The 20,036-nt window shown below is 37.7% G+C and overlaps 1 protein-coding gene across 1 annotated transcript; it reads right to left on the reverse strand.

Moving 5' to 3' along the window:
- Positions 1-7,600: 7,600 nt before the first annotated feature.
- Positions 7,601-19,484, reverse strand: LOC306985049 (cholesterol 7-desaturase nvd). Its single transcript, XM_079586914.1, has 7 exons — positions 18,841-19,484; positions 12,858-13,046; positions 10,965-11,143; positions 10,757-10,882; positions 9,602-9,721; positions 8,335-8,511; positions 7,601-8,057 (listed from the first exon to the last, which is right to left on the reverse strand). Exons 1-7 carry the CDS (start codon positions 19,268-19,270, stop codon positions 7,896-7,898), a joined length of 1,383 nt encoding a protein of 460 aa, XP_079443040.1. The 5' UTR covers positions 19,271-19,484; the 3' UTR covers positions 7,601-7,895.
- Between the last annotated feature and the right edge of the window lie 552 nt (positions 19,485-20,036).

Genomic DNA, 20,036 nt, shown 5'->3' on the forward strand with positions numbered 1-20,036 from the left:
CGATGATCAATTATGTAAGCACGGCATCTATATTTCAACAAACAGTCTCTCAAACCTATAGACTTTAAACGTAATTACATAAAGTGGCAGGTCTTGGAGGTCTTCCCGCATCCCAGGCTTTAAGTGCTGTCTGTTTTCAAAGGGCATCTGAGCAAAACTCTATTTTTGCTTTATTTTCAAAGATGGATGTTTTAATGCATGTCAAACCTCCAGACAAAAGCAGTGCTTTGAGAAAAAAGAAGTGTAATGCTTGCTTGCGGGGAAAAGGGTAGCCCTCTCTCTATGCAGGTGCATGTGCTGAGCGGCATTATGCACTGCTAGGCTCATAAGGACAAAAGGGGAAAAAACGGTTACCAAGGAAACAAGCCTCTCTCCTGAAGTGTGAAGTTTCAAAGTATTCACATGTAGGCATTTTGTGCGCTGGCAACGCAGCGTGTTAATGAGATGAAATGACAGTAGCGAGCAATAAGCATGCATTACGAATCATTGAAAACACCTACAGTAATGTCGACTTATTAATGTACATATTTTCTCGTGCACCACGCACTTGTTTTGTTTTGTGATTTTGTCATGCTCCACTCATTGTGATTTGATTTAATTTCGCCGTGTTAGAGAACCTGCAATCGAAACCGTATTAATATTTGATTATCCGTGGGAACTAATCCAGCTACATGTGAATGTCACAGTCTGATATGAAGAGGGGATTCGTAAATTAGGTCACAATTGATCTAGTTATTCCGTTGACTTTAAATAATGAATCACGCGCCTCAGGGGGCGAGGGGGGCTGCACGTTTTTTTTTTTTTTGTACTTTGCATTTGTATTATAATGTCTAATTTCAGTCTGTAGCAGAGAACAATCTTTTTTTTTTTTTTTTTTTTTTTTGGTATTCCGTTTATGTTTTTAACATGGAAGAGTGTGAGTTTCGCAGTGAATGCGCTTGTATTGGCGCCGCGCGTGCTTTACCTCTCAGTCTGAGGTGTTGGAATCCTTGGATGTCTCTCGCTTGCTGGGAGTCACACAAAAGGCTGACCAAGCGACAAGGTTCTCACTGGCCTCGGTCGTGTTCTGCTCCCTCCTTCCTCCCCCCACTCCCACATCTCTGCACATCAATACAGCTGGGCCAGCCTGCACCGCAGCCGTTATATAATGACACACACACATAGAGAAGGACCATTTACCAAAGAACAGTCAAGACTAATTAGAAGATGACACACCTCTAATGTGTGTGCGCATGCGAATATGTGTGTGTGTGTGTGTGAGAGAGAGAGAGAGAGAGAGAGAGAGAGAGAGAGAGAGAGAGAGAGAGAGAGTGAGTATATATATATACATATATGTACACACACACACACACACACACGTATGTAGCCTAATATATACAAATATAATATACATTCACATGCATATTATGTTAACAAAAACTTTATGTTAGATGTATCTCATCGTTATTAATCGATTTGACAGCACTATATATATATATTACATATAGTTTATTACTTTAAAAAAGGATACTATGATGGTAAAATGGTTGATTTATAACCTGGGGTCATAACAGGTCTTGTAGAAAAAAACATTGTCAAATAATATCCTAAGCATTTAAATAAATGGAACGTGTTTCAGTATATATTTCTTTAAATAAACATGTTTGTATTTTGACAAATATATATAGAAATACATTTGTGCCATGTCATTAACAGACCACAGCTAATTGTCTTACATTTCGTGAGCATAATATTATACTATATTTACTATGTTTTTTCTTAAAAATGTGCATAAAGTATTTGCTAATGTGGCTATTAAACACGGGGCGATGACATGCATCATAATGCATAATGAACACAAATTAAGTGTTGGATAAAATTATTGTTTACATAATGACCCACTTAATAATGACAGTATTACATTTTTTAAGTATATTGCTTCAAAACCCCAGGATTATTTATCGCATCGCCTGTGTGTGTGTGTTTTCAGGCTGGTAATGGGATAAGAAAAAACCTTTCGCTGCTGTTCTGGTGTGTCCTAGATGCCAGCTGAGGGCCTACATGATGTGTTTCTCATGTATGTGGTATGTAAATCTATTATTGATGACTGACCCTTTCATCTCTGTCCTTCTATCGCCATAAATAGTGACTTGGTCTACAGTAGCACTGCAAATTGTATGTGCAGCCTAAATGCAAAAATGTCTCACATAAATATTCTACAGACTGTGTGCAGATCAAAATGTCAAAATGCCTTGCTCAGACGATCTCCTCTACAACCTGTAAATCTTAAGTTTTTCAGGAAAGATTGGGTAAAATAATAAAAAAACAAGACGACGAGCATCGTGGGGTAAAGTATGCGCAGAAGTACTGTGGCATTGCACCAACCTCAGAGGGTTGCTATGGTTATAAATGATGTCCAATCTCTTCTTCAGAAAACTAGGACGCAGACCAAGAGAACTTTCAACCAGCCAAATGTTACACCAAAAATATGCTATTTAAAACCAGTAAGAGGACTGTCTGTTCTTAAACTGAAGCACACTATAACTGCTCTATTTTTGACTGTTTTTAATCCATATCAAAAGACATCTGTGAGGATCTAGACAATGATATATGTGGCTCCGTCAGTGAATTTTAGACGTTTTATTATTTTTAAACCATATGCAAGCGTAATTATTGATAAAAGGCAACAGGGAAGACTTTGCAGTGTTTCAAGGTTGTGCAGAGTGATGTTTGATTGTTTATTGATCTTTATTTTACTCTGAAAATTGTATGTATTATTTAGGCTATATAAAATATAGTTTATTAGAATGATTTGATTTGAAGGATAATGTGACTGAAATTCAGCTTTGCATCACTGGAATAAATTACGTTTTAAACTATATTGAAACAGAAAACAGATTTCATTATTTATTGATCATATTTAGTATAGCCCTAAATATCAAAACTTGTGCTTATTTTAAAATTATATTATATTATATTATGTTCTTAATAGTATAAAACAAAGTCATATCTAGGGTCCAGAACACCTTAGCAACCGCATAGCAACACCCTGGCAACCACCCAGAACACCCTAGCATTTTGGCAACGGGTTTTGCATGGGCAAGCACCGCTCACATTTATTTCAAATTTTGTTTTAGTGGCATCTGTTGTCAAGTTGAATAAATTAGTTCACAGTTGGAGTTCTCGGCCTGAGGCTAGTTTGCAAAAGCAAACAACTGGGCTAACGCAAGAATGGCAAGGAAAACAAGAATGAGACAGCTGTGTTAAATTGCATTATCCAGCATTCTTGAATCTCATTCGTCAATTTGCACAAGCCTCCAAGGGAGCCCAAAACAACCGCACTGTCTCAGATGAGAGTTATGAAGTTTTCTCTATAGGTCTCCCAGAGTAAAAGAGGGGTTTTCTGGCGACACAGGAGGCATCTAACACGGCTAGAGTCTGCAGCACTTTTGGCACTCTTTACAGTCACAGTTCAGGAATTCCACGCGATGCTCGCCCCGCGGAGCTGTACGATTCATTGCAAATTGGGCAATCGGTGGATTTTGAGCTCAGGCTGGCCATACTGTCCACACATGGTGGTCTCGAGCTATCAGATTCCTGGCTTATTCTTCTATATGTCATGCTGATCGTTCCATCTGTCGGAATTGGTTCTGGCTCGGTGCACGGAATTCCCTGTGGAATCTGTTCATTACAAATGTTCAATAAAAGAAGATCAAATCATACCACCGTTGCATCTGTGTTCAACATCGCTGGACATTCGCTATTACACTCTTTTGCTTTATCGCGAAGGTTATTTAGAGGTAACAGAATAGTTTTGTCATTGTTTCAGAATCCCCATCAGGACCATCTGCCAGTGCTTGGACATGAGCCATTACAGAAGGTGATATCAAATCAGATGTCAGGTGAGTTACCTCCAGCTTCTTTATTGCCAGATCAGCAGTCCCAAGGTCAGAAGCTGCACTCAGTCTTAGTACGTCAGCGCTTTAAAAAAACTTGTCCTACTTCCAAAGTGCATGTGATTCGAAGCAACAGCACAGACACTGCCTGGAGTTAAAAACCTCTTGCGTTGAGCAATGCACCTGGAATATCCTCATGTAGTCTATACAGAAACTAAAAAAGTGGCATTCTATTACCGCTGGTCTTTTTAATGTGAAACCTCTCTGAGTAATGCAGTCCACTTCAAATTAATATATATGAAATAGATCTGAGATCCAAACATTGTACAGTGTATTTTAAAATCTGTGAATATTATATCTCAGGCTAATGCAATTATGCAAATCATGTGCATAATCAGTTCTCCAGAAACACATATCATGTCTAATTTACATTTTACTGGCCTAAATGCTGTATCTGTTTGCAATGGCCTCCATTGTAAAGAGAAACCAAATTGTCAGTTTCAATTTCGGATACGGTTGTAACACAATATGCAATTTACTAATTTGCATTCAAGAACATCATTGCATATGCATTATCTCACATGGTCAGGCTAATACAAACTAAAAGGCATTGACACTGCAAACAAAATGAGGTAGTCAATAAAAAAAAAAACTGTAATTCATTACACACACACACACACACACACACACACACACACACACACACACACACACACACCGATGAGCTTAAACATTATGACCACCTAACATGCTGTCGGCACTTCCGCCTGCTGCCAAAACAACGCAGACCTGCCGAGGCATGGACTCTACAAGACCTTGACGGTGTCCTGTGGTTTCTGGCACCAAGAATTTAGCAGCCGTTCCTTCAAGTCCTGTAGGTTGCAAGGGGAAGCCGCCGTGGATCGAACTTGTTGGTCCAGCGCATCCCTCAGATGCTCAATAGGATTCAGTTCTGGGGGATTTGGAGGCCAGGGAAACAACTTGAACTCTTCATCATGTTCCTCAAACCATTCCTGTGCATTTTCCTGCTGAATTAAGCGTACCAGGAAACACCATTGTCATGAAGGGGTGTACTGTACCTGGTCTGCAACCATGTTTAGGTAGGTGGCACATGTCAAATTTACGTTCACATGAAAGGCCGGACCCAGGGTTTCATCGGACAGAACATTGCCCAGAGCGTCACACTCCGTCCACCAGTTTGTTGCCGTCCCACAGTGCATTCTGATTTCATCAAGGAGCCTTATATACACGCCTGCATGATGTAAAAGAAAACGCGACTCATGGACCAGGCTTCGCAGTCCCATACGCAGCAGTGTTGACACATTCCTCCACTAATTAAAATCTTGTTTGTCTTGTGCCACATTAGACCTTCTGTTGGCTCGGCCCAGACGGGGTAGCCTTCATTGCCCTCATGCATCGATGAGCCTTGGGTGCCCAACACCCTGTCACCAGTTTGTAGTTTGTCTCTCCTCTGACCACTGTTGGTCAATTCTCACCTCTGCTGATCGGGAGCAACACACAAGCCTCACGTTTCAGAGCGACTCTGACACAGTTGTCGGGCCGTATCAGTTTGGCCCTTGTCAAAGTCACTCAGATCTTTATTCCTGTCCATTTCTCCTGCACCCAACACGTTGACTGCGAGAACTGATTGTTTGCTTCCTATCTAATCTACCCAGACCTTAATATGAGCCCTTGTTCAATTTAATTCACATTTATTTGTAGAGCGCTCTTTATCTCATTGTTAGGAGATAATCAACGATATTCGCTTCACCTTTGGTCATAATGTTTTGGGTCAGTGTACACACTACCTGTTATAAAGAATAATTATAAAGTATGATTATGATTTTTTAAAAATGTTTTAGAAAGAAAGAAGTCTCTTGTGCTTACAGAGGCTGCATTTATTTGATAGAATAAAAACAGTCATATTGTGAAATGATTACAATATATATATATATATATATACACACACAGTATATCTGACATTTTATGGCAATAACAGAGTAAATAAAGTGCTAATTTGTATTTAATTTTCCTTAGAACCAAACAATGGTGATTTCATAAAAAAAATTAAAAAAAAATGTGTCTAAAAGAATCATTATTCAATCATAGATCATCTCATTCAGAGTCCCTAGAGGCTGTCACAGGGTCTGTCATAATTTTCCTCCCCTTGTTTTGCACCAGCCAGCACAGAAAGGCTGAGCGAAGGATCCGTCTGTACAGCCATGCACGCTCTTTAAACACAGACACACAAGTCACTGCAGGCACGACAGGAGACGAGCTGCTCAGAAGGCTTAATTGACCAGGCCGAAACATCTGCATACCAGCATATGTTTAGGGCAGTAACCCAGAATGATGATCGCTCCATCTAGATGACAATCAGGATGTATTAACAGGGCAAGACCATATGGTGCATGTCATAGATAGACACATCCTGTCTGTCAGCATGTTCACATTCAAACATATTCATTAATGCCACTTAGTATTATGAGACAGACAGTGGATGGAATCAGATGAACTGCACTGGAACTGCACTGCCGCAATGTCCCTTTTGAGTGGATAACCATTATTGATGGTAATTGATAGCAACACGTCCAGTAATTGCACTACCTACTTGGCAGCTATTTGGTGGACACTAATTTCCACAGTGTGTTTTGGTCTATTGGATAATGGCAGGCATCTTTAGTAACAAGCTTGGAGAATAAACAATTAATTACGGTGAAACCTGAAGAAGGGCTTTCAGCCAAAATATCAAATAAATAATAATCAAAACAACATATTAAGCTTTCGTTGAATATTATCTATCTATCTATCCATCCATCTATCTATCTATCTTATCTCTCTAACTATCTGTCTCTCTCTCTATCTATATATCTGTCTATTTATCTATCTTATCTCTCTCTCTCTAGCTATCTATATATATATATATATATATATATATATATCTATCTATCTATCTATCTCTCTCTCTCTCTCTCTCTCTTTATCTATATATCTGTCTATCTCTCTATCTATCTATCTGATAGATCACATAATGGTAAGCTCATTCAATAAAAACCTTTCTATTTTTAGGTTATTCTAAAATTTAAATGATTAAATTATGTATATAATTATAGTATAAATATAATTATATATATATATACAATTATATGTATATTATAAATATATTTATTTCCTACAGAATGATTCATAAGAATAAGGCTTGTTCACAAGAACGGCAACTATTAAGACGACTGTAGTGATAACTATATATCATCTACACTAGTGGACGATTTCGTTCTGTTTATTCCAAGTGTGCGCTGCAGTTATGGGACGAGTTATGTGCCAACATTTAATACGAAACAGTTTTCTCTACGTATCTGGAGGCAGAACAACACTCATGCATTATTCAAGGTACATCTAAGATAACTTCTGGGAACTTCCTTTTGCATCCATGTTCACAGTGTGCACAGGTTTGTGTACAAGACCTGGTGCATCTGCAAAGACAAAGGCAATTCTGGGCTTTGGCTTATTGCTTACTGAAGCTTAGAGGACTCACAGACAGTTCAATCCCAAGACTGCGGTGGCTGTAGTGTGTAATTCTGCAGTCAGGAAGTTCAGCAGCACAGTAGATAGAAATACACAACTATTATTTACTGACAGATGATTGTCTGAGGCACTTCAACAAGGAGGAAAGGTCCTTTCCATGGTAAACAAGTGACCTATTTTTACACAACACACTTGAATATACATATTTGTAAGCTCATTCTTTTAATATATGGAATAAAAAATAAAAGTATAATATTCAGACTTGTAATATCCAAATGCACGTGCACTTTTATTATGCATTTACTTGATTATTGTCTTTGCACATGTTGTTTGTTTATACAATGTTTTGTTAAAAAGAACTGCAAAAGAAAGGCATAATTTTAATTTTTGCATGTTTTTTTTTTTTTTATATCAACAAAATATCAGCTTCGGTTAAAAAAATATTGGTATTATTGGCCTTTTAGCAACCCATTTGGGTTGAAGCATAGTTCATGTTCAGAAGTCCATCGTGTCGTGCTGGTAACGCAGTTGAGGGCTGTTCTCGCTGTAGAACTGACTGAACCAGCGTCTGTGTTTCTGAATAGCAGAGTCTTCTTTCACAAGCATAGGTTTGGAGATGTACGTCTTGTTGTTCCAGATCATCACATCTCGTTCGAACTGTAACAGCAAAACCATGAGTTGAGACATCTCATACGCATGCTTTGCTAGGTATATTGTAACTATACAAAACAGCATTTTATTTTATATTATATATATATATACACTGCCCGCAGTGCCCGGCCAAAAAAGTCATGAAATAAATGTATATATATAAACACCAAACTTTTGAGCAGCAGTAAATGAATGAGAAACTTTTCAGAATACAACATGTTGTCAATTAACGTAGAATACCAAATTTAAAATCTGCTTTGCTGACACATCATGTCTGCGTTACCTGGATGCACTCTGCCCGAAGAATGAACTTGGGTACCAGGGGAGGGATGCTTTTCTGGTAGAAGATAGTGTGTGAAACACACTGCAGTAACGGCTCGACTGGGGTAACGCAGTGCATGATCACACCCCGACCCAAGAAACTGTGTTCAAAGAGCAGGAAAACCACACCTGGACCCACCTGCAAACATCAAATATTTCATTCATATCATCAGGGAGTAAAATGACTGTTATCTAAGCTGCGGAAGACCAGATCAAATTGATGAATTCACATAAATCATAAACAAAATCTTCCGTAACAGATGGATTTCGCTTCTCACGCCTATAGCACTTTCCACCCTCAAGGATTCAGTCTTTTTAACTTCAACCCTCAAGTGAAGATCCAAGAACAGCCTTGAATTACAACTGTTTTCACACATGCCATGAGGATTATTCACCGTCACTATGGCGACAAGACCTTTCCTTTTCAGACAACACAAAAAGAAAAATGTTGCACAACTGACCATGAAGGAAAATTATGGCATTGAGACTTGGACTGCTACATACAGTAGACACGAAAACAAACAAAAAATATTTGATTACACTTTACTATAGGCCTCTATACTTTAACATTAGTCCATGCACCAAATTAGCAATAACAATATTTTTAGAGCATTAATTAACTTTGGTTAATGTTCATTTAATTTACATTACCAATGGCTAATGTAATACGAACAAACATATATTAACAATGACAAATAATATATGAATAACTTAACAAATAAAATAAATATAATAAAATAAGTAATAAATGAATATTCATCTGTTTAATTAATATTTTAAAATATAAATATTTTTGTGAATTACATTTTGAAAAACATTTGTGAAATGTCAGAAAAGCTTAGTATGTTTTGCAGCACAGAGTCTGAATTATTTAACCCATAATACGTGATTCATGAAGAAAATCATCCGCGTTGAGTGCACTGTACAACAAAAGCATCTCATTTGTAAATCTGACACATCCCACAGAAATGAACAGCATCGAACGCACACACGCACACACACACACACACACACACACACTTAATTTACATAAAAGCATGCTCTGTACGCTCTCGCCTAACTGCTTAAGATGCAGCGAACTACCTTCAGAACACAGAGATCAAGACACTGCTGTTGTGTTCAAGCTCATCCATGACTTTCTTTCCATTCTTCTAATCAGTCAGTCTCCAGGCGTTTCTCTCAGTCTGCACAGCTCACACACGCCCTCTAGATGACAATTCAGTCATTACCTGTCTGGCCTTGACGTCCAAATCAAGAAGAGGCCAGTGGCGACCGAACACAGTGAGAGCGTGTTTCACCAACATCTGCGAGCAGTGCTCGTTCGGCACGGCCTCGGCTTTCCACTCCACCTGGAAAATACACCAATCAAGTCATAAAGGTTAGGAAAAACATGAGGGCGAGTAATAATTTTCACCCAAAAATGGTTTACTCGCCCTCAAGTTGTTCCAAACCTGTATGAGTTTCTTTCTTCTGCTGAACACAAAAGAAGATATTTTGAAGACCAGACAGTTGACGGTAGCCATTGACTTCCATAGTATTTTTTCCCCCCATACTATGGAAGTCAATAGCTAGTTACCGGCATTCAAACCATCTTCTTTTGTGTTCAACAGAGGAAAGAAACTCATACAGGTTTGGAACAACTTGAGGGTGAGTAAATAATAACAGAATTTTCATTTATGGGTGAACTATCCCTTTAAGATTAAATGGAAAACAGGATTAAATTAGCACTTTTTAAACAAAAATGGTTCAGTCCACTCAGACATTTATTTCACATGCAAAGTCAATCTTAACATACTTAACATATTTGTCCTTAAAGGTACAGTGACAAAACTGTTTATTAAAGTTGGACAAATATTGATAAAAGACATATTGAACAGCATTATACATAGGGTTATATAAATATTAGTTATAAGGCTCCTTTAACCAGGTAACAAACTCAACACACATAGACACAAAGAAGTGTTTTTTTTTTTTACAGAAGAGTGGAGCTTAGATATTCTATACTTTTTTATGGTTTTATGATAGTGTTATCCATTTTAATTCAACCACGTATCCTAGTTTTCCATTGCATAATGAGATTAAAACTTTTGACATTGGTTTTTTTATCATAAACTAAACAAAAACTAAAACCATAAAAAATAATTACTTGAAACAAGATAAACGCTAACTAAATATCAGCCAGTTGCCAAAACAACATTTCTAAAACTAAATAAAATAAAACTGTATTAAAAAACAATAAAAAATTACAAAAATTACTTAAACTTGAACTGATATTAAAGTGAAAAAAAAAAAATCTAATTAGCAATATTAACAAAATTGATAATAGTATTTCAGTTATGCTAAAATAACACTGCTGTTGACAATGTCTATGTGAGGAATCAAACCTTCCAGTCGTGCCGTATAAACTCCCAGGTCTTGCTGTTAGTATAGCGCAGATCAACTCCGCTGACGATACCTGGAGTGTGCAAATGAGCCAAGTGTGCGATGTCCGCAGCGTTCTCGGGAATCTCCTGAGAAAAGACAGAACCGAAAGTGACTGTTAGTTACAAACACTATATTTACATACGAGCTGGATTACTGATGCTGTCTCACCTCAATGTGTGCATTAATGAAGTGTTCGGTACGACCGCGGTACACCCATTCCCCGCGGGTGATCTCGCTCTGTTCTGGCACTCTCCAGCTGGGCTCGAGCCCGTCACAGTGAAACCACACCAGAACCAGCCCGTTGAGCTCACGGCTGGGCCAACACCGCACCTTCGCAAACTCGGGCACTAAAAACAATCCAAACAAATGTCAAATGCACTACTGATTACATTTGTTTTTCAAGAAATTAATACTTTTATTGAGCAAGGATGCATTTCTGTCATGACAACTCTCGTTTTTGGTGTGTTTGGCATGGAAATTGATATGACATTGTTGATATGTTTGGTCTTGGCGGAATAGATCTGCTTCGCTGCTGCTGTTGGTTATTGCTAGTTTTACTGCCAATACATACACAACACGCTGCTGTGAGCAAGTAAAACACGCTGCTGCTGTTCAATATAGAATACATGAATTAACCGTAGCAGATCTATACAGGGGGAGCTGGGGAAGGTCGGGGGTTTCTGAATGAAACCCCCTAGATCTGAAATGCTGAACTAGTAATTTAAGGTTGAGCAGCAAGCTTATTGGCTACCGATACAGCAGGAACCAATCAGCTGTGCCCTATAGACCCCTTTTCAGTTAGTAAACATGGTAACTTATTTTGTGGGCGGAGCTTAGGTGGAGGTAGGTTCTGCCTAGCCAGTGCAAAGGCCAGAAGACGACCATGTAAAGAGTGATATTACAGTGCAATTTTAATGATGTGAATATTTTCTAGAAATAAAAATTCCAGATACAGCATATTCATTTTTTTTAACTATGTATTTGATTATTCTTTCTTACCAGGTTCTTCAAAAAGTCTAGTCACAATCAATCCACAACAATGTATACAATCATAGATGATTCACAAATAATCACAATAGTTTAGAAAACATAATGCGACAAAATTTCAAGTTGGAGTCTGTACTCGATTCTGGCACCCAACAACACAACAAGATGACATTTTAAGCTCCTTATTTATCCCGAATGATGTGATTGCAGGCAGATTATGTTGAGATTGAGATACATCGACTTGTAGACAAGCTTGTATAATGCACTCTTCCACTTACATATATGGCTAAATTAAATCAGTATTCACACTTGCCATTGTGCTGTGTTTACTACAGTAAAGTGGATCAGGAAGTCAGGAAGAGTGAGTGGAGGCGGGGCTTATCTGCATAATCAAGAATCCGAGTATACTAAATAAACCAAGGGTGTAGAGTTCCATTCAAGCTATTTTAAGGCATGAATAAAACAATTTTTCAAAGGTGAAAAACACTTAAATATGTCATTTTGGTGATCAAAGATGAATTTTAAGGGAAACATTTATTGACTACCGTGGGAATTTAAGGACCAATCAGCCTGCGCGATTCACAACAGAACTTTGTATTAAATCGATCGAAAGTGACAGTAAAGACATTTATAATGTTACAAAATTTTTTATTTAAAATAAAGGCTTTTAAACTTCCTATTCATCAAAGAATCTTGAAAAAAAGTATTTCAGTTTCCACAAAAATATTAAGCAGCACAACTGTTTTCAACAAAAAATAATAACATCAAATGTTTCTTAAACAGCAAATAAGCATATTACAATGATTTCTGAATGATCATGTGACTCTGAAGACTGGAGTAATGATGCTGAAAATGTAGCTTTGCATCACAGGAATAAAATATAATTTAAAATGGAGAAAATAGGAAAAAATGTATTTACTCACTAAAATTCTGTTTTTACTGTATTTAAAAAAGGAAGAACTAGTACGTATCATTTGCACTCATACACAACGTTTTTGCAACAAAAACGATACAGTCATCAAATTACGAACATAAAAAACGCATCTTAAAAACACGTCTTTTCGGATCTCTTACCTTTATCTGCATATGGAATCTTGACACATTTCCCATCTACCCCACGGAACTGCCAGCCATGGAAGGGGCATTCAATGCAGCCCCCTACGACTCGCCCGCCCACAGCCAGGTTGGCACCTAAGTGGGGACAGTAAGCATCCACCACATAGGCTTTGCCATCCTGCCCACGGAACACCGCCACCTGCTGTCCTGAAGAAAAATACAACTAAATGTCATTTCGTTTTGCTGTGGTCTTTAACAGTAAAAATAGTATTGTATGCCGCAGTTGGTTAGAATAAACTGAAGGGGGAAGTATTGGTCTTTCACAAAAAGAATGAAGAGACCCCCTATTGCTGATTGGCTACAAGTTTTTGTGGTGCTCGGTTTGTTCCACTTTGAACGTTTTTCAGAAATCGCTTACTGCACTTTTAATTGGGTAACAGGCAACTGCCACAGACTGTCATTCTGAATTAATTTTCTTTTAGAAAGGGCCTGGCCTACTTGTTTATGCCCAAAAGGCCAAACACAGAACGAGGAGGAGGTTTGCAGTATAATAATAACTACCCAGAATAATTGACATTTCATGTCACATCAATGAGCATGTGTGACACTGGTCTGGATTTTGCTATTACGTCTCAACCTATATCATGAGCCAAATGTAAAAGTTAATAATTAATTAAAAAACCAACAGTAAAGTGTGTCAGTTAATAATCAAGCCTATTGTTTGTCTGCCAAGCTGCAGTTTTTATATAACCAGGAATAGGCGTAGCAACATTCAAGATTGTAAAATCCAGGGGCCGGTTGCACCAGCTGTGAGTAAGTTACAACTTAGCCTATATTACAACTTAGACTATATTTGACATAAAAGGGCACTAAGTTATAACTTTCGCACTACTAAATATTTTTGCGTTACACCATTAAACTTAGTTGAAGCATAATTCTACGTATAAACTAAATATTTAAGGAAGCCTCCGATCAGGAGTAATGTTTGGAATAAAATAGCAGACTGAACTGCATCAATAAGCTCTTTTACCTGACAGACTTTAATTCTTTATAGACATATTCGACAATTCTGACATTTACACTCTCTTACATTTTAAGAGAGAGAACATTATGTGAGTAGATTACTTGCGGTTCATCGACACAAACCCGTCCTAACCCGTCCATATTTCTTATGTTTTTTTGTATCAGTACTTATTTATTTATCCTTATTCATTTTGTTTCAAATACAGTTTCTGAATGTTATTTACATATAACAACACTTATTAGATAGCACACGTACATCTGCAAGATGTCTGTTAAAGATACCTTCATCTGGAAAGCATCTGCTGTTTACTAACATCTGATAGACGTCTTTAAGATGTCAGTTTTACATACATTCTAAATCATAAACATCATAAAGACAATTTCAAAACGTATATTTGACATCTGACAGGAAACGTCTATAGACATATTGCAGATGAGCAAACACTCGTCAATACACCTTCCAGAGGTAAACACACATCAAATAGACGTCTCTGTGATGTACGCGTGCTATCAGTCATGATTAAGTATCGTATTTAATGGAAACGTATTTTTACCGTTTACCGCAAAAGAAGTTAGAATGAATGATAAACTGAAATTCACGGCTTTCCAACACAACTTCTGCTAAACATATTTGAAGGCTGCTATTAGATCATCGAGGGTAATGTCATATTATGCGACTACGTATTACTTTATTGAGAGCTTACAACCAACTAGCTACATTCGGCCTTACGAACAAATGGTGCAACGGAATAAAGTACAGAGTTAGTTACAAACTAGCTAGTAGTTATAAGCCTCTAGTGTGGACTTTATGTTCCAATTGAAGAAAGAACTTACCCTAGTGCAACCCTACCCTGATTTGCACAGTCATTCTCACTCCTCAGGTCTACAGCGACAGTATCGAAAAACTCACTTTCTGTTATGCTGACCTGAGGGGTTTTATTTGCCTGCAATGCAGAGCCCCAGAAAAAAAAGCTCCTACACTCAGATGACAAAACTGCACAAAAGAAAAAGGCAGTGAAACCAACAAACATTATGGCTGGTAATAGCAAATGGTAACAATAATGTGTGTGAAAATACACTGTATAGTCCAACACAGCAAATACAAACAACAAGAAATAGCCTAAGTCAATATGAGGAGGTCAGACATTAAAATCATGTTTATTATATATAGATTGAGGGCAGTGTGTTTGAGCTGAGGCAGCATATCCGTTATCTGATATGATTCCTATGAGACATATAGTCGATACGTATATTATATATAGAGCAAGGGCAGTGTGTTTGAGCTGAGTCTGTTATCTGATATGATTCCTATGGGACATCTAGCCGATAGGCCATTTAACTAAAGTTTTATCAAATGCACATCAATATGCTGTAGCAGTAACTGCATGCAATTAAATGTTGTGCCCTTTGAGATCACTAAAGAAAACCAAATTTAGCTGTGTCACTGTTGCTTTTTAGCCTGTGGGTTAGTGATAGCACCAAGAGAGCATATAACCCCGATAACATTTGTCAAACATGGGTCATCCTGATATCATCTTCACTTTAGCATACTCGAATGTACTATATCAAGCATTAATGGTAAAATAAAATATACTTTCAATTAATTTCATTACATATATTACCTTTAAATGTAACTACAGTTATAATGAAGTATTACATGTGTTTTAGTATGCTAGTCATTAATCATTAATTTGGAATTATTGCAAGCACTATTTAGTGTACACATAAAGGGGTATTATGATGGTTCTAAAAAGAACATTATTTTGTGTATTTGGTTTAATGCAATGAGTTTACGTGGTTTTAGGTTCAAAAAAGTAATTGTTACACATACTGTACATTATTGTTGCTCCTCTATGCCCCGCCTTTCTGAAACTTGTTGATTTTTACAAAGCTCATTGTTCTAAAAAGCGTTGTGTGCTCTGATTGGCCAGCGATCCAGTGCATTGTGATTGGCCCAAAAACCTTAAGCCTTACCATATTTGGAAAATCAGCTCCCAAAGCAATAATGACAGGTGATAATGTCAGTATACCTTATCACACTACAAATGCAGAAGACCAAGCTGATCGATCAACTTTGTCAGCACGACTGGACCAGATTGTATCAGATTGGTAAAGTTATTTAATTGGGGACATAATTAGCCTACTGATTATACTGATTTTTACTGTCTTTTTACGCGTTGCGCCGCGCTATGGGCGTGAGAACACTATGTAAACATTAAACTATATCTGCATTTGTGATCGAAGAAAGTAACGACAAGAGCGCTCTATACTACTCAAAAATGCGCAGCACACAGTCGAATATTTTGGTTGTACTGTTCTGGAACAGTGTTGTAAATAAAGCTGAAGCACTGTTTTATAACTGTGTCCTCTTTTGGAAGGCCAAACAAAGTAGCTTGGGTTTCGCAACAAAAACACAACGTCCCCACGACATGGCGGCGCCGGCGGCAACAATAATACAGCGAGAATAAAAGTTCCGCCTTCTTTCTTTGGGTAGGCCTATACATTTGTGCAGTGTTATGAAACTCTGCCCCAAAACACTTACGTAGAGATGTTGTGGCGTGTTTAAACAAAGCTTTTTAGGAAGGCGTGGCTGAGCATTAAAGGGATAGTTCACTTTAAAATGAAAATTCTGTCATCATATACTCACCCTCAAGTTGTTTCAAACCTGTATGAATTTCTTTCTTTTGCTGAACACAAAGGAAGATATTTAGAAAAATGTCAGTAACAAAACATTTACCAGGTCCCATTGACTTCCATAGTATTTTTTTTCCCTACTATGGAAGTCAATGGGACCTGGTAACTGTTTGGTTACTGACATTTTTCAAAATATCTTCCTTTGTGTTCAGCAAAAGAAAGAAATTCATACAGGTTTGAAACAACTTGAGGGTGAGTGAGTATATGATGACAGAATTTTCATTTTAAAGTGAACTATCCCTTTAACTTTCATAAAGAATATCTCTTTAGGTTTGACACTTTGAGCTTTGTAACTCTGCAGATCTTATACTCGCACTAACAGTTCCATAACACACTAAAGTAAAAGGAAAACAAGAAATCGCTTCATATGACCCCTTTAAGTGTGTTAAACAGTCAGGAAAGTGTACTCTCTTTAAGTGGCTTTTTATTTCATTAATATTATATTATCAGCACGTACAGTTTGACGTACACTACAAGTGCACATTTTAAAACATAATGATTTAAAATGTACTTGAAAGTTCAGTCAGAGTGCCTCACACACAGTGAGGTTCAAATGTGGATTAGTTAACCAGATTTGGTCTGAAACACAATGCAATTTCATTTACATTATCTTTTATCTGTAAGATTTTTGGTGGTGACAGTCCAGCTTTTATAATAGTAATCAACAGTAGAAAAGGGCATCGCAGGTTCGACAGTCTCTAGGTTGCAAAAAGCACAACAGTGTTTCTTTGTATCCCAAAGACAAAACTACAAAGGTGTTTTTTGTTTGGTTTTCATTGAAAAACCGAAGATCTATGCAACATGATAGGACATCCTCCAGCAACTCAGCTAAGCAACAGACATTTAAACATAACACAAAGCAAAGCTGAGCAACAAAAGACAAAGACTTTGCAATGACAGGGCTGGACGTACAGTAGAGTTTAACTCTGGTCATGACCTTTGAGGTTATAGTCTGTCACAGTGATACATAATGAAAATGATGGAGGATGAATTTATTTTCACAAACGCTTCCGCAATCCTGTCTGAAGTCAATACGAGAGGCAACTTTGCCTCCTGAATCCTGATCATCTCTCAGAAGGTTCTTAATAACTTTGCTGATTTTCCATCAGAAAATGGTCAAAAAAAAAGAGAAAAAGATATTAGCTGCATATCTAATGATTCAACGACATCCTGCTTGTGAAATATCACCCAAATAGGTTCAACTTTAGAATGTTGATTAATTATTCCATATTGTTACATTTACTATATTTTTTTAGGTTAATATTTATATGCATGTAGGTATATTTTAGGTCCTGTGCTTGTCACCATTTCTTCAAGCTTTCCCTTTTTAACACTTATTTTAAATAGTCCTGCCGTGTGTCAAATAATTTTTAAGTACAAATTGTACATGTAGTCTCTCAATTTATGAGATCATAAACATTACTTTTCTAATAATCATACAAGAATAGCTGTTTAAAAAGTTTTAGATTAAGTTTTAGATAAAAGGGAGTATAGTAACCTATAAAAGTAATGTAGGGAATCCGGGAAATGGGAATGCAGGGATCAGGATGCAAATGACTTCGTTTCTGTTCTTGAAGTGACCTGAAAACATATCTGGCTACAAAACAGTGAATGGAGAGCTATTTTAGTCCCAGTCCCCCATCTGCATCTGGGCAGCACTGGAAGGAAGACACATGGATGAAACTGGCAGTCTGTAATTCATTAATAATTTTTAACTAGAGGCCTAATAAGTGTCTAACATGTATTCCTGCATAAAATGGCAAGCTATTTTGACTTTTAATCATTCCTGGGACAAGATGTTTTGATATCAACAATTCAATTTTCACAAGCTAAAATGTATCATTCTTGATATCAGGAATGGAATGTTTACTAGTAGGCCTAGCAAAGGCAATTCTTGATATAATAATCAATTCATATCCTACAAGTTTTTTTATATTAAACGGGCGCCAAAGCTTTGGAAATGTAATTACATATAGCCTATAAAAAATGTGTTATTACTAGTTAAGAAATTGCAAGTAGATCCATTTTTAAAAAGTGCTCCGCAAAAACGCATTTCTGTGACGCATGCGTAGGCTACAGTTCAACATTTACGTGTCCCGTGATGTTTAATGATGTTCTTCCCCCCACGTTCTAATTTAATAACGTTTCATATCGCTTCTGTGCGACTGTTTGTGATCTCATGACACGTTAACAGCTCCAAAAAAGATAAATAAAACTGTGGGACATTTCCAGTGAAGTGTTTTTACCTCAACTGCGATTAATTTTTACCATCTCATACACCTACCTAGCACTGTCACACTCTTCACATCTCCTCTCTCCAGCATGTGAGAGTCTAAAACCCGGTACCAGCCGTTTGGATAAACTGGAGGCAATTCTCCAGTCTTCCGTCGCCGCCGCACCTCGTTGGCAGCCTGGGCACGAGAGCGCCCGTCCTCCGCGATGTACCCCACCTCATCCACACCGCGGAGCAGCTCCAGAGGAGCGAATAACAGTCTGTACAACCAGCCCATCGCGAGGAGGAACACGCCTGCGAAGATGCAGGCTGCCGCGCGTGTAGGGGCTCCGGCTAGTCCGGTTCTCCGCCACAGTTCTGGGTATCCACCTCCGAAGAGCATGTCTGATGGATCTTGGACGAGCATGACGAAAATAGCGGTGAGACCGATCGCGGCCACCGCGGCAGCCTTGAATATCAGTGATGCCCGTGAATTCTCCATGACACCTGCGATGTCACACTCTGGCAGTCAGTGATCTCGATAATCCTTCCTTCCTATTTTTGTTTCTATGCAGACAGAAAGCGGTAGGGTTTGTTTGTGCATGCTTTTTCTAAATGTCATACACAGCATATGTCCGTATAGTGCTCAAGAGCGCCGTGGATACGTGACGCGGCGTATGATTGACATCCTGAGACCACGCCCACATGCAGGTGAGATTTCGAGATTTCAGAGCGGTACAGTGCGAAGTGCATTGGCAAATCCTTTATTTGCAGGATCAGTTTATTAAAAACGAGGAAAGGTAGGTGGAATGAATGTGCACCCAACATATTGATATTTCCCGAAATATAGGCTATTAATAGCCTAGCCTACTAATTGTTTAGAATATCATCTTTAAATTAACTTTTATGGGGTTTTTTTCGTTACTAACCATATGCATATATCTTACTACATCTCTTACATCTTACACACACACAAAAATAACATCAGTTATATAACATCAATTATCTTTTTCAACTGATCTTCTCAGCTTGTACTGTTATGCTTTATAGAATTGTAAGAATCATAAAACAATATATTTGCACTTCAGTAAATTCTTCTTTCTGCCATTCTTATTCAGCATCCAGGGGTATGGTCAATTTAATTCAATGTAAATCTCCCGGTTAAAAGTGAATGGGTGGATTTACAATTCTTTGTCTTTTTGAAGAGTTGATTGAATTATTTATAGATGTGCTTAATCCATTGATCATGATTGACCATTGAGCATTGA

This window comes from Phoxinus phoxinus (assembly GCF_949152265.1).
Source record: "Phoxinus phoxinus genome assembly, chromosome: 17".
NCBI classification, from domain to species: domain Eukaryota; kingdom Metazoa; phylum Chordata; class Actinopteri; order Cypriniformes; family Leuciscidae; genus Phoxinus; species Phoxinus phoxinus.

Bases quoted from the DNA above. Each gene is read 5' to 3' on its own strand.
- LOC306985049 (XM_079586914.1), bottom strand. From the start codon at position 19,270: ATGGAGAATTCACGGGCATCACTGATATTCAAGGCTGCCGCGGTGGCC. The intron at 10,883-10,964 runs GTGAGACAGCAT...GTCTTTTCTCAG, and splicing joins TCATTAATGCACACATTGAG to GAGATTCCCGAGAACGCTGC. The intron at 9,722-10,756 runs GTTTGATTCCTC...TGTATTTTCCAG, and splicing joins TTATACGGCACGACTGGAAG to GTGGAGTGGAAAGCCGAGGC.